Genomic DNA, 15,728 nt, shown 5'->3' with positions numbered 1-15,728 from the left:
TCCCCCTGTGCCTCACTGCCTTTCGCTTTGACCAGCTTTAGTCATTACGAGTCAGTGACATTCAAACTGTTAATATTCTTCTAGTTTACACTCATGTCGACATTTATACTGACTGTATCAGAGTTAGATCCATGTGTGTGATCAGTGCTGCTCATTCTCCTATTGTTACAGTCCCATTCCACTTGAGGGCGATGTTGCATAATGTTCCCTCTGTACTCAAGAACAGAGATGGTCCCAGCAAAAGAGAGGGCCCACTCCTTCCTGCTTCTGTTTTTATTTAGGCTAAGTAACAAGTTTTACCCTCAGTGAGTAAAAGTGGCAGGCAGCCACTCACGAGGCTGCAGATTGACAGGTAGGCTATAGAAATAGTAGGCTAATACACACATAGGCAATATAGGCTCATTTTGCCTACTTTATTTTAATTGGTACAATTAAATAAAATGGTTGTAGTCTTTCAGCTAATAGGCCTAAGGGTTTCTGCAAATCCCTAAGCCATTTATTTCATTCTTCTAGGTCTATATTCCACCAATCAGTGGGTGAAGTTGTCATAAACAGACTTGTCTTTTCAGAAAAATAATAAAAGTTGTGTCATAGGCTATTTATAACGAACTAATATAGCTAACTATATAGGCTACATTATCTTTTATTCTCAATGAAGTGTATCAAATTTTTTTTTTTTTTTTGGACGTCACAACCCTGCGACTGTTTACATGCGACCCCCCGCCCAGAGCCCGCCCTTTAGATACCACTTTCTTCCTACCTTACCACCATGGTTACCACCCACCACCACTATTTCGAGCATAGATATGTCTACAGTATATGGTTTCCAGCGTCTGCAGCAGAAACACCGAACAACAAAAAAGAAGATTCATCCAAAGGTGAACGCGTCTACACGTTGTTCACATTTTAACACCGTTTATTATGCGAGCAGACATTTGCCCCGTTTACATGAGAGCTTTAATTCCGAATTAAAATCATTTAATTCGGAATTAAAGTTAATTCCGCTTTAAAAACATCATGTAAACGTGGTAATTAGCAACCCCCAGCATTTGCTATTTCAGTTGAGACACTGTCAGTAGCCTACTTAAGCGTTAATTGACGTTTTTTGTCACATTTATTCTGGATAGTGTTAATATTAAACATTAAGAAATCTGAATATTTAGCTTCAAGAGGTCATAATTTTCATTTTTTCCATGAGTCTGTTCCACTGTTGCTGTACAGTTAACTCAGTCCTATGACTCAGTCTCATACAGGTGCATCTCAGTAAAGTAGCCTAGTAGAGTATGATGGAGGTCAGCAGTCTTCTCCATGATAATAATAATTTACAGCAGCTACTGAAACCTTCGCAGGTGTTTGGAGTTAATCAGCTGATTAGAGTGTGACATCATTAGGTTACAATAGTCAATAGTTTTTTTCCACTATATTCTAATTTTTTGATTTAGCCAATTTGGGGTTTTCAATAACAAGCCATAATCATTACAATTAAAATAAATAAAGACATGAAATATTTCAGTCTGTGTGTAATGAATCTATAATATAGATTCACAGTCTGAAGTGAACTGAAATAAATGAGCTTCATTATTTGAGATGCAGTGAGATCCTGCAGTGTCTCTCTGTTGGAAGAGAAGAGGTGTAGGCCTATCCCCTGCATTACCAGGAAACGTTGATCTGGAATACTTATACTAACAGGAGGGTGTTTTCAAGTTACTTTTCACTTGCTAAAAACTATCGTTAATTTTAATAGTGTTATTCTTGTTTACCACTGATGGTGAAATCTGGTTAGTTGAGTGAAAGCAGAAGCAGGAAGGAGTGGGACCTCCTGTCTGCCAGAACTATAGGGGCAACACTGTAGACAACAGCGCCCTCAAGTGGAATCAGACTGCAACAATGTGAGAATGAGCAGTGATGACACCTCTGTGACTCTGATATACAGTACAGTCTGTCAAACAAGAACCATATCCACCCTGCGCCTCAACACATTCAGCGCTTCATCATCTCCATCTCTGTCATCCTGATTACTGTCCAACACTCTCACTTTTTTCTGGCTGAATGGCTGAAGAGGATTTTTCAGACCAGTGATGCTCTATCTCTTCTTCGGTGGTAGTTTCTGTTTAGAGACCCATTGGTGGGAAATCTGTCCTTATTGTCAAGTGCACATCATTATAGTTTTTGTTCTTATTCATTTTTTGTTCCTGTTTTCTTCCATTTTGGGTTGAAATTAGTACACTTTTTTTTTGTTTGAGGCAGATATTATGCTTAAATGTGCTGTTGAACCCATTAACATTGAATTAAACTTGTAATCCTCAGGTCTACACAGGGGTGAGCTCTGTGGGGGACAACAAGGAAGATGAGGACAATGTGCCCTCCGAAAAGAAGAGTCAAAAGAAATGGAAAAGGAAGAAAACCATACAAGAGTAAGAGGAGGGAGGTGCTCAGACAGCAGTCTGAAACCATCTACTCCACTGATCTCAGCAGAGAAGAGGAGGAGAAAAGGTATATGCACACACACCCACATTTACGTTACAGATGCTTCCACAGAGCATCTGTTCTGGGTGGAACATCAACCAGACCCACTCACATGGACATAAAGTCCCTCTACAGAGGGGATATAGGAAGGTAATGTCAACTGGTGTTAATGGCCATCACTGCTAATGCTAATTACCTGCCTCTACATCTTATTATTAACATCACTTGATGCTCAAGGGGGAAGGATTCTCTGGACCTATGCATATTAAGAGGAGAGAACATCACATCTTGCATGAATGGAAATTCCCTTGTAAGGTTTTGTGTGTTTCAGGTTTGGGGAGGAAAGGCAGCTTCTCATTGGCTGAGGATCCTTGCAGACAGTGAGTCGGAAGGAAGAATCTGAGTCAAAGAAGAAACAGAAGGGCAGGGACAAGAACAAAGCAGAAAACAGATATTTCACTTGTAGATGCTAATGTCCGAGTCAACTCCTCTTACATTATCAACCAGTTCTGACTGTAGTGATGTCATCAGCTCCTCTTCCTCCCTCCATCTACGTGATGATGAGAGACACAGGTAAGATATTTAACCACAATGTAATGACAGAGTTTGAGAATGAAATGAATGGCCTTGATTGGCCTCTGATGAATGGACCAGAACACTTCAGCTTCATGTCAAAGCAGTATGCAGCAAACTTTCATCTTTTCATTTTACTCACTGCTCTTTATTTCTATGTGTTTATTTGATGACAGTGCATCCCTGATTTGACTGTCTTCACCAGAGCGCCAACTCTGTCTTCTTCACTTCTTGTTGCTCCTGTGGCTGCCTGTGGACACTGTGCTCTCTCCTGCCCCCTGCCAGCCTGACCTGCTGCTGGGGAACCGTTCTGTCTGCGCCGTCATTCACCCCCTGCACCCCTCAGACCAACAGGAAAGGTTAATTTTCTCAACAACATTGGTTTATGTCATCTTCTGACCAGACATTTAGCATGTTTTCGCCCATTTATAACAAATATATATATATATTGTGTTTTATATTTAGTTGCTCCTGCTCAATCAGTGTTTGCTGATCAACTCTGCGGGCTGGGTTATGACAACATGTAGTGTAGCATTTGGTCGCCTTTGTCAATCACCTCAAAATTATTGGCATGCTGTGGAAAACAGTTACAAAACATGTTAGTAATGCGATATATAAATTATTTGTAGGTGGTCAACGAGCAACACTGGTATTATCCTTCAACAATTCAAATTAGACCAATATCAAAATAATTATTTGGAAATTGCTTGGAAACTGCTTAGAATCTTACGTTGTGAATCACAGGACCACATGATTTCTGTATGGTGAAAACAAATGTTGTATAGTGGTCGCAGTAAGAGCCAAATAAAGTAGGTTATTTTTATGACACGAGGCATTATTCCAACACTGAAAATTTTAACCCATCTCAACAGTCCTCCCCCTTTAAACATAGCTTTGCTGTGGCACCACAACATTATCGGTGCATTTCCACAAGCAACACTGAGACAAATGTTGACCTCTGCCCATTTAACCTGGCCCTGCAGTGCCCCTCAGTGGAGCATAAATGTACAGGTCAAATCTAAATAGAGTTTTAGTCAAAAGGCACTCAGTCATTCAGAGTGAGCTTCTTCTGTGGGTGTGTTTTTCTCAGCTTTTTCTACTTGTTCAGTTGAGAATTTGTGCTTGTTTTTCATGATGACCCTGGAGTGATCTGTTGTTAGGTGGAGAACTGTTACCATAGCACTCTGGCTTTTTTCACTCTGTAACCAGGGACAGCAGCAGTGTGGATCCACGCCTCTTTGCCGTTGTTGCTGAACAACAACAAAATCAGCTGGTGGACACTGCTCAGAGGTAAGAAGAGAGGATGATGGGTAGTTGTGATGTTTTCCAGCATTAATGTTACCTGGGGGTAAACACAACAACACAAAGTTTTATCTCCTCTTTCTTAATTTGTTGGTGATAAGTACTACTATAAATAAATACTAAATATTCACTTTCACACTTTAACCTATTAGTGATTGTAAAGGCACAACACCCGAGTCACTTTTAAAAATAAAATCTTGAGTAGGTCTTATTGTCATGACGCCACCTTGCCTGTCTTACCAGAGAATGGCCTCAGTCTCAGTAACTGTATCCGTGCACTGTTTGAAAATGCCACGGCAACAGAGACGAGTGCTCACTCATCGTGCACTTCCTGGTGACATGGCAAACAGCACACACAAACTTACACATGTTGATTGCTCTTGTGAAGACTAACTTAAACGTATTGATAGTGATACTAGTCAAAGGGGAGAACAGGTGTCATCATCTCTGTCAGTTATCCTTTTAATGAATATATGTCGATAATTAATATGTAAAAAAAAACACACAAATGGGCATTTCTGATAATGTAAAACATCTGCTGTTCCTTTAAGATTGCATTTTGTCCGGTGTGTCATTTATCTTGTTCATCTCTAACCTTAGAGCGCAACCTATTTTTTCTCATTTCCCAAATATTGACTGGAAGGTGCGACTGTGACAGCTTACACAGTAAGACCAGCCTAGACAGACAGACTTTGTCGCATTTAGATGCACAAATATTGTCTGATCAGTAAAATCTTATACCCATGTTTTTGCTTATGTTTACTGCTTGACATGTAGTTTAATGGATACGTCTTTTCTATTCCAACTTTTTTCAATTACAATGTCCACCAATGGACATTAATTATAGGACCAGCCCCAGCAACCGTACTTTTGTTTAATTTATTTTGTTTACAAAATCTGAATACTTGATTTAATTTATGGTTTTGATGACTAAAAAGAAAACATTTGTTATGATAACTCTGCTTAATAATACACTTGGTATACATTCAGCAACAGAGCAGTACAGCCCCTGTGCAGCATTAACGATGTGCAACATAAATGATTCAACATTTGTAAGTATAAATACACACACATACACACACACACACTCAAGGAAATGCGTGTGGAAGAAGCAGCGATGCTCGGGTCGGCCACTAGGTGTCCCTGTTTAGTAAGAGATGGTGTCACTTCAGGCCTTCAAGGAGCAGGTGCTGCACTTTGACATCCATCCACCTCTCTGCACGGACAACCTAACACAGCGTTCATACTGGCATTTTGAACAATGGGGATTGCTACCAGAGTTTAATTGACTTCACAGTCACCTGCCTCCGGAGTTCCTCTCTGCACGGTGCACAGGCTTAAACCCCATCACATGGCCTACCTGCAAGCTGCAGCTGCACTGGCTCTCTAAATGTGGGACGGTATATAAATAATGAAACACCAATCACAGAGCAGCGAGTCGGCGCTGAGTACGCCCATTGGACCGAAGTGCCGTCGATCAGAGCGGAAGAGCTCAGTGTATCAGCGGTGAGCGGTGGCTGGCTGCAGCACTGAGATGTGAGGAAATATTTGCAATGCCACCGAATCGGGTAAGTTAGTCTTTTTTATGATTTGACGAACAGCTGCTGCGCTTTCACCTGCTGCAGGTGCATTTCTCTCTAACTCACTTTCAGCTTGTTTCTTCTCTAAAGAGAAAACACAAAAATCGGAGCTGATATGAGGCTGATGCGGACTTTTTGAGCATTAAATTAAAATTATCATGAATGCATCAAAAATATTGGTCGTTAGTGAACAGCTGTGGTTCCAAACGCCTGAACGGGGAGTGTAGAGTATCTGTGCTGCGATCTGACAACACTGACAACCCCACTCGTGGTTGTTGCAAGGTGACAGGAGCCCATGGGATTATTACAGTATAATGTGTTGTGTGTTGTGATGTAAACAGCTGGGAGATTGAGGCAATCGTTTGGAGCAGTTAAGTTATATGTGGGCCTGTTTTGCTTCATAACATCTGTGACGGCAGCCCGAGTGCTGGGGCTCTCTGCATGTGCCGTCACCTTGTGTGACACCGGCAGGTTTTATGCGGCAGCCTGAGAAATGTTGATGAGATGCGGGTTTTAGATTCAGCTTTAACAACAGCGAAGGAAAAGGAGATGAAAATGATGGATGACCAGCGGTAAATGGAATCAGTTTTACTTCGGGTTTTCTTTAGTTTTTCTGTGTTTATGTTAATAACATGGAGGGTCTGCTGATGTGTTTGTAATTATGCTTTAAAACTATCTGTACTGACAACCAGATAGTAAGGTGTCCATGCTGCGAGAGAATGTATATGTAGTCAAAGCTTAAACTCCCAGAAGAATATAGCCTAACTAAAGGCTGGCATTAGGAAATGTCTCTTGCAGGACAAACATGTTAATTGGACATCCTGTGTTTGCAAAGTCAGATTTATTGCTGTGTCCTGCTTTCTCTTCGACAGCATCCGGACAGGCCAGGTGATGAATATCCAGAAATCCTCTACTGCAGCCAGAGCCCAGTCACTCTGTCTGGGGATTGACCACTTTCTCAGAATGCTCGAGTGATTAACATGGCACCCATCATGGAGGGCACTCACACCGTCTTACTCCTGTATGCACCCATCCGTGAGTTAAGCAAAATCAGCCTGTATTTCCCCAAGAGGCGGGCCCCGAGCTTCAAGTACAAGAGCCGCGCCCCTCACTCAGAAAGGGCCAGTAATGACCATGACTGGGGCAAGGAGGATCTTGTGGTGTCCGAACAAAGAGACCAGTCTTCCAACTCCTTGGGCGAACTCCTCAACACCCAGCACGCAACAGACGAAACTGTTGCAGAGCTCTGCTTGCTGGCGGTGGAGCACCACCAGCTGCTGGCGGATCTCTTGTCGCTGTGTAGGGATTGCGCCCTCAAAATAAGGATGGGTAACCAGGATGGCAAACTCCAGGACTACATGGAGGGTCAGGAGGTTCAACTTGGAGGTCAGGTTCTCAGCAGCAGCAGCAACAACTGCCCTCTCACAGTGTCCGCAGAGCCTAAGAGAGCAACATCCAAGAGCAAGAAGCTGAAAAAGTTGGGAAGCAGGACGTTAGACAGCGCGGAGGATTTCCTGCACAATAAGATGAAGAAGAAGCTCACAAGTGGAACTTCATGTGTTGAACTCCCTCCTCAGAAGAGTGCTTCCATATCTGCAGCGTCAGTAGTGGAGCAGATCCCAGGTACCCCAGCCTCTGTTCATGTCTCAGACAGCTCGGTCAGTGGCTCCTATGTCAGTGCTGCCAGTAATCCAATCCTGCCAATGGAGGAACCTTTCCAGATCGCTCGTGAGGGCTGGGACTTCATGGAGGACAACCGTGCGTTTGACCCCGACATGTATTTCTGTAATGACTTCTCAGAGTATGACAGTGAGCTGGATTATGGGTCGTCCTCTTGTAGACTGCTGGGAGGACTGACCCGACGGGAAAGTGGGAGCAACCTTCGACCAATTAAGAGGTTTGATTCTCCGATCGAGACATTATCAGAAAACGTATCAACAGTCAAGTCGGCTCAGCAGCATTATGGAGAAGTCAGTCAAAGGAATACAGGGGTCAGGGTTGTGGCTAAAGTGCAGGAAGTGGAGGGGAAAGTGCAGCATGTCAGCCATGCAAGCCCAGATAGGGAAGGGCCAGCTGAGTGGAGAGGGCCCAACACAGACCACCTGCTAGGAGTCAATACAGAAAAGACAGGAATCAAACTCTCAGAGGGGCTACAGCTGCCCCTGTCCAATACTACCAACCCTACACCCCCAGCCAAATCCCACATCAAAAGCCCCACTTCCCCTTCTCTCGCTGGAGTCTTCAACACATCCTTCCCTGCCTCCAACAGTCTCCAGAGTATGTCCCCTGTCCTCTCCCCCCTGTCCTCAAAGCAGGCAAGTCCCCAGCTCAACCACCGCATTGTACTGCTGTCAGATAAGGATGTAGACCCCGATCAAGATAACTCCACTAACACAGATGAGCCCAAAATCTTCACCGAGGTCATCGACAAGAACGGTAACAAGCGGACGGTCACCCGTCTGGACCTGAACCTCAGCAGGCGGCCGAGCACCTCCAAGTGGAATTCCTCCAGTAACTCCACTACAACAGGTGAGTTATTAGAAATCACACTGCTTATATTGAACATAGTGATTTGTGCTGGAGTTCCCAGCCTCGATGTAAGTGTCGACATCCACACTTTTTGTGATCTCAGAGGTACGATGCGAAAGGTTTGTCAGAATATGCCCTTCATCTGGCACTGCTGGTGCCGACTTTCAAGGAAAAGAGCAACACAAGATACCAAGAGTGTGTGTGTGTGTTTGTCTGTCAGATCTGCTGCCTGAGGTTGTTGTTGTTGAAATGCCCCAGCAATTACTCTGCAGCATTGTAACTGACAAGCATTTTCCAAGCACAGAGTTTTGCTTTGTCAATCCAGCTATTATCTTGTAAGCTAGCTGGGCTGATAGATAGACATTGTTTTGCAAAATGTCTCTGTTAGTCCCTGTTAGTTTTTAACTGCTGTGACTGCTCTCGTCTTGGCATTGACATGTGACCGCAAATTAAAAACTACCCAACTGAGTTGCACAAGGGGCAAGCAGGGCCTGAGAATAGTTTCACTGATGATCCATTTTAACTCTCTCAGCGCCACAGTGAAGGCAGAGATTAGTTGGAGTGTCCCAGATCAAAGGCGCAAAGTTGACTCAAAGTTCGACCTGACTAGGGTCCTCGTGAGCACAGTGTTAACTGAAGCATTGCCAATCTGGACCCTGAGGGATCTGCCATCCCTTCCCTTAAACCCACCTCCTACCCCCTTTCACAGGAAGCTGACAAAGGATCAGGGACCCAGCAGGAACAAGGGCTACAGAAAGAAAGGATTAGAAGTTCCTTATTTGCAGAACTCTTTTCCTCTTCTAATTATCTGGCCTATTGTGTGTCATGCCTATAAAGACAGAATAAATGGATTTAAACACTCACATCATACATAATCTTTGCAAAGCCAAAATAATGTCACAAGCTTAGTCCGGTAGTGTGAGTGTGACTTTTTATCAAGTGGTCAAGTGCAGACACCTTTCATACATGAAGTGTAAAGATGTATGAAAAAAGCTGCTGATCCTTCAGTAAGGCCATATTTTTGTTAATATAATGTTGGCTACCTCTGTTACAGGGTTAATCATCACTTTAAGACAGCGTCACACCATCTACAGCAGCAAATACTGTAGATGGCTTTCCATTGATTATGCAATTTACTAATTGGCCGTGGAGGTTTTTTAATGTCAGCGTAAACAGCTTTTTCCCTGTTGTACGAACAATGCTGCGTTTTTAAGGAAGCTCCAGAGTATTTCAATTGTTACATCATGGATTAGCACTAGCTGCAGCCACACAGCCAGCAATGCTCAGCTCAGCAGCAGCCGGAGGGAGACTGAGTGCTGTGTGGAGCTAAGCTAACTGGTGGGTAGGGGGAATGAATAACCCGGCTTTACTCATGTGGTGATAATGTGGATCAATTCCCACTGCAATGACACTGTCCCTGTGTGCCCTTACACACCTTGGCACGCACACACATACAGCACAATCAGATGGCGCACACTAATATGCACATAATCCTCAGTGTCAGGCAGTAGACTTTACCTCTATTTCATTTAAAAGGCTGATCTCTGTATCAACTATCACAAAATTGTTTTTATTTCCCAAGAATTGGCTCAAGCAAATATCCTAAATCTTTTACAGATGTTATAGCACATAAATAACTGTATGAAGCTCTGAAAGAACAATGCTTCTACTGTGGCCTACATCATGCTTTCCACAAGGGTCGTGCTGCACAACCTATCCAAAACCTTTAATCTTAAACAAAATCCCATCGTCAATCCTTCTGCTCTTTAGCTGTTTACTGAAATGCTCTTGTGTTGCTCGATAATTGAATACACTTCAGATGTTAACACTGATAAATGAACATCACAGGGTCCAGCCAAAAGAGCTAAGTGGGTCAGTGTGAAGCTCGGCCCTTCATGGTTTGCAAATGTCGAACTAATTATGATCTGGACTCTTTAATCTGCGCTCTCCTATTGAAGCTCAGTGCTTATTAGTGAGTGTGATTATGAAGACAGGGATGGTAATTTTACTTCACTTTACTTCAGGTGCTAATGCTCCTACACTGCAGTATTTGTAACAGGAGAACCTAATGCATTCACTAAATGTGTGGTTTGTGATGTATATCCATTTGTTTCTTTTTATGGATTCTTGTAAGCTTACACCCAACGCCATATTAAAGCTGCACAAGAATCTAGAAGATTTAGATGAGTGATATGAAAGATGCACATTTCACGTAGACATTTGATAATTATGATGGTTTTACTCTTGTTGCAGCCATTAGAGTCTGTCTCCCACGCTCACTATACCCCACCCTGCCTTAATTCCTTACTTATTTTATTGTCTGACATATGGTAGGCAATACCATAATCAGATTACCCAATACGTTCCAGCAAGGTCATATGAAACTGATCAGCACAGAGCACAGAGGAGTGCATCACTGTGCTCACCCTTCCAGCTGTCATTCAGCACAGAGTGCACAGCCGTGCATCATTGTTTCTCCCAATGAGGACAAGGACCAGCTCTATTCAGATAATGAAGTGGACTCTGCCTAAACAGCCTGAAAGAGCCCCCCACCCCACCCGTCACTCTGTCTCCCACTGTTTCTCTGAGCTTCATGCTACATACACACACACACAGGGCTCAAAGGTCTCCCTCATACAATGTGTAACTTCCCTTTCTTTAATGAACAGCTCTGCTACACTGCCATCCTAACACTAGCTGTCCCATCTCATGCTTTTGGACACTCACCAGTATCCTGAAGCAAACTTAACCAAATTTCCTATCTCTTAGTGTGTAGCCTGCCAGGCCCAATGAGAGCACTCTTCCCTCTTCCCTCAGTTCTGTATTATCCCATCAGCCTCCAGAACTGCATTTCCAGTGAGTAATGATGACTCTCTGAGCATCATGTCATGCTACATTTCTTCTCTGGCCCTCAGGGCGCCACAGCACTCTTCTCCGGGTTTCCACTTGTAGCTGCATTTTATTTACATGGACCTCGGTTCTGACAGCCAAACCAGTCAGTCAATCAGCCGGCCTGACAGCCGTGCACAGCCAACAAGCCTGTGTGGAAAAACGTCTGTGACAGGCGCAAAAGAAGCGAGGTGATTTATAAATCCTGCGTTTTCCATGATTTATATAAAAGTCTATGATCCTCCTTCCTGGCTAAAAGTGATGAAGGGGGTGGAGGCTGCCAGATGCACTCACCGTGCTTCATGGCCCAGTTCTTTTACTTTGAATGATGAGGTTATAGATTTTTAGTGGGTAAAATAGGGCGCTGGACAGACTGAGTAAAGCGGTAGTGTTTGTCTTTGGTCAGAATAAGAAAGTGCGCAGTGGGAGGAGGTAGACGGCTCCATTTTTATAGAATGCATATTGTTGTTATTAATATTTTGTAAATGATTGGTCGCCACTTGTACAGGTTTGAAAGCTAACTTTGCTCTCAGTGGTTCATGTCCTCTTTATAGTGTTGAATCGGGCTCATCAAAGTTTCTCCTGACCAGTGGATGAGTGATGGCGAGCTGACGCAGTGACAGGTGTACTAATCCATCGCCGCTGACAGCACCCACCTTTCAGGATTAAACATTTAATGGCATATGAGTTGAGCCAAGCACAGATACTTTACTGTTAAATGAACGCCCACGCCGTCTGACAGCTGCTCGTTCACACACTGTGATTTTCACAGTCAAATTACTGCACTGTCAGTCCACACCTGCAGGTCTGCACTAAGGAAACACCTGTACTAAGTGCAGATGCTTCTGTTTGGAGCAAACCGCTGACGTTGCCGAAGGCAGTTATATTTGGTGCGCTGATGTTGTCTTGGCATTGGGATGATCCAGTTAGTAGAGCATTACATTCTGTCAAATCAAACTCCACGTCAGCCTCTGCGTTCAGCGGACACTGAGATTCAGTCTTGGCTTTTAGAGCAGCAGGGAGGGAGATTAAATGTCAATAAGCGCACAGTTCTCCTCAGCGGTATTGAACTTAAGCTCCCCGTGAGTGTGTGCATGTTCGAGAGCAATAAATCAGCCGCTGAATAACCAAATGTGGTTCCTTCATTACCTAATGCCTCTAAGAGTTGCTTCTCCCCATCTGGTTTCAGTGTTGTGCGTTATCTCCCTTGCAGTGTGTTTGAATTCAGGGAGAAAGACATGTCTCTTCCTCTGCCTGTCCAGTTGGTGGCAGCATGGTACTCTTTACATATTTAATTTAATGACTGCTTGACTGTCAGTCAGGAGAAGTGCAGCCGCATGCACAAGGATGTGTCAACACTGAATGAGGCGTAGATGAGCACAGCAAATATATTAATATGTGCTCACTGTTTGCCTGTTTCGTATATTTAATAGGTCATCGGCAGGTTGTTTTTACACCACACAAAGAAGCAGGGCTCATGGAGAGAGCTGCTTCTGATCAGTGCTTTCTTTCCTTGGCACCGACTGTGCCAAGTCTGCATTTGGAAGTGTCCCAGCCCACAGTCAGCAGTTCCCACTGCGGGGCCGTGCAGCGCAGCATTATCATAATGAAAAGTTATTAATCTAATCCCACTTTTTTTTCCCCCTGCTGTCCAAGTCCTAGATAACTGGAGCGACTGTAGGCATTGCTGCTGCTCGCTCATAAAGAATGACTGTGGTAGAACACTAAAGATGAATTTCAATGCTTCCATTTTTCAATAAGGCCCCCAAATCACCCCACCACGCACACACACGCACACGCACACGCACACGCACACCATCTGTGTGTTTGGCCTCTCATAACTGAGTTTAAAAGCATTTGGCTGAGACTTGGACTCTGCTGATCTATTCAAGAAGACTTCCAACTCCTTTAAAAGTACTGTAGCTGCTGGGCTGCAGTGCAGTAATGCCACACACAATGTTCAAGGACAGTCATGACATACTGAGGCTTATGGGATATTTAAGCATCTCATCGAACAGGAAGTGATGAACATTTCTTCAGTTTCCAGCTCATAATTCAGCCTAAACAGGTGGTGTTGTCTTACAGCTGGTGGAAATTGAGGTCACCGGGCTTTAAAAGCTGCTCCCCCCCCTCCCCGCAGTGTGTTCTCTCCTCTTTCTGTCTTCTTATTCCTTCCCCTCACTGTCCTGACCATGTACTTTTCATCCCTTTTTTATTGCGTGCCTCCTTCTCTTGAGACAATGAAAGCATGCACTACGGCATGATCTATCATGTTTCTGCGGACGTGAGAAGTAGTTGATGAAACAGCATTTCTGCTTCCGCAGCAATAGCCTGAAGTTAATACCATGTGATATGTTCAGGCCATAACACATAAGGAACGCTGTGCAGGCCTAGGCTGTGTCTGCATCGTGTCAGCCAGCAGTAAATATTAAAGGCCAGGTGCTCTGAAATGCTCAGGATGAATCCAGTCTCCCCAGCACACTGCAAAAAAAAAAAGCAGAGAAACAGCACAGGGGAGCAACTCCTACTGAAATTTTAATGTAATCCAGTTTTAGCTGTGTTATTAGGTGAAGTTTACTTGTGGAACAGTACATGTGTGTCCCTGGTCAGGAGAGGGCAGTCTCTCCCAAGATAAATTAAATGGCTTTGTATTTCCTCTACTTCATGGCCTTTAAACGACTGGCACACTAATCACCACATATATATTCAGTTAACTTTATTGTTCTGTAGCGGTAGGGCTGAGCAACGTCATGCTCTGTTACTGTGGACATGTCTATAAATCGATATCAGTATATTATGTTTTTGAGACCAGTGCTTTGCAGCCATATTTTCTCATTGTATAAATGTGGCTTTTTGTTGGTGTTGATGATTGGAACGGGGCCAACTGAGTGCAGATAAAAATAGCCGTGTGCCCTGGAGCTTGCAGATAAACAGGGGGTTTCTCTTGCTGTCTGTTTGATGCTAAAAGCCTCTGATGCCTGCTTTCTACCTCGTCCCACTTTTTGCTACCCACGCAGGAAAATAACTCGTCCGTGTCTTTGCTGCTTGTTCAGCCAGGTCACATCTGACAACACCTGTTGTGCTGTTGTGTTTTCCCATGTTGTGTTGTGATTCCTTGTGCAACACGCAACCTCAATCACCCTGTTGCGTGTTTGTGTGTTCCCGCAGAGGACTCCCTCTTACGTCAGGATGATATTTGGATGCTGGATGGTGATGATCCTCCCCTTCCTCGCATTCCACGCCCCGATCACCTGGACTTCCTACGCATCACGCCGCCCGAGGATGACATCATCGGGGACACACCCTACTATCCCAAACTGGAGTGCACGGTGAGGGTCCCCAAACACATGCATGCATATTTTCCCACCCAGAGCAGCGTACCATGCCCCCGCCTCCCTTCCCCCTCTTAGGACGGATTTTCTCCCCACTCTGGCATCCAACCACCTGATCATGAATTCTTAGAGATGGATTAACAGGTCATGGATTCTAATCTGCAGGCTGAGGTACTAAGCCAAAAATGACTGAGATCATTCCACTCAAACCTCTCGTTTCTGAGGAAACACAGGAAAACCCGAACCCTGTCCTGCAGGCCTTTTTGATCATTTTGTAACCTTATTTAGGATGGGTTATGCCATCGAAACCAATTAGGTGGATTTAGAGGCTGAAGTTGCGACACAAGATACACAGAGCATGTGGTTTGTGTAATCCTGCTGGATGCATGTCTTCCAAAAAGCCCTGGAAAACAATGTATTGTTTGTTTCCAGGTGTTGGTAGGCTTTAATTGTGCTACTAAGTAGGACAAACAAAGACTTACCAAACTGCACTAAATAAATCATCAGATTAAAAAGAAAAAACAATTTCCCTGTGTGTAAATCTGTCCAGGTTCCATCATGCTCTCTGGCAAAGGCGTTCATTCCTTTGGCAGATGAGTCAGATTACCTGGGTGTGGTTTTAGGTGGGTAGTCTAGCAGTCTAATGCCATGAATTGTTTTTCCCAACACACAATAGGTTGCTTGACTGTCAGCGTAATCACTTAGCATACCATTACAAAGGCCACACTGTACAGAATTAGATCCTCTGCATTGTTTTGAAATGCTCTCAGTCATTCAGCTGGGGCATGGCTGCTTTGTCACCGTCATCCATTCTCGTGTCACTTGAAAAGCACACCTTAATGTAAATGATACACTCTGAGAATGAGAGGGATTAGACGACACTCCCCTAATCTTTTTTTAAAATACATTTATAATAACTACAGGTCATGGAAAGTGCATTCAGGGAGTATGAGCAATCCTCAAATATACATGATCACCAGGGGGATGTTATTGAGCAGGTGATGAGCAGTGCCAGGTTCCATTCAGACACAACACTTTGAATTCAGGCCAGAGTTCA

At 43.9% G+C, this 15,728-nt stretch overlaps 1 protein-coding gene and 1 long non-coding RNA gene across 2 annotated transcripts in view; both read left to right on the top strand.

Annotated features, from left to right (window-relative positions):
• Positions 1-2,357: 2,357 nt before the first annotated feature.
• Positions 2,358-4,604, top strand: LOC146964193 (uncharacterized). Its single transcript, XR_015034699.1, has 4 exons — positions 2,358-2,493; positions 2,798-3,039; positions 4,249-4,329; positions 4,547-4,604. It is a non-coding gene; the product is annotated as an uncharacterized LOC146964193 (long non-coding RNA).
• A 1,081-nt stretch (positions 4,605-5,685) lies between these two features.
• LOC146964192 (formin) overlaps positions 5,686-15,728 on the top strand; it is a 54,627-nt gene continuing 44,584 nt past the window's right edge. The window contains exons 1-3 of the mRNA XM_085767483.1: positions 5,686-5,909; positions 6,794-8,450; positions 14,508-14,668. Of these exons, the coding sequence (XP_085623609.1) occupies positions 6,902-8,450; positions 14,508-14,668 (1,710 nt within the window). The 5' untranslated portion in view covers positions 5,686-5,909; positions 6,794-6,901. The remainder of the gene's footprint in view (positions 5,910-6,793; positions 8,451-14,507; positions 14,669-15,728) is intronic.

Source organism: Trachurus japonicus, chromosome 22, assembly GCF_045865225.1.
Source record: "Trachurus japonicus isolate A0001 chromosome 22, Traja_1.0".
Classification (NCBI taxonomy): domain Eukaryota; kingdom Metazoa; phylum Chordata; class Actinopteri; order Carangiformes; family Carangidae; genus Trachurus; species Trachurus japonicus.
The sequence above is the reverse complement of the archived record's forward strand: the minus strand, read 5'-3'. Positions and strand labels throughout refer to the sequence as shown.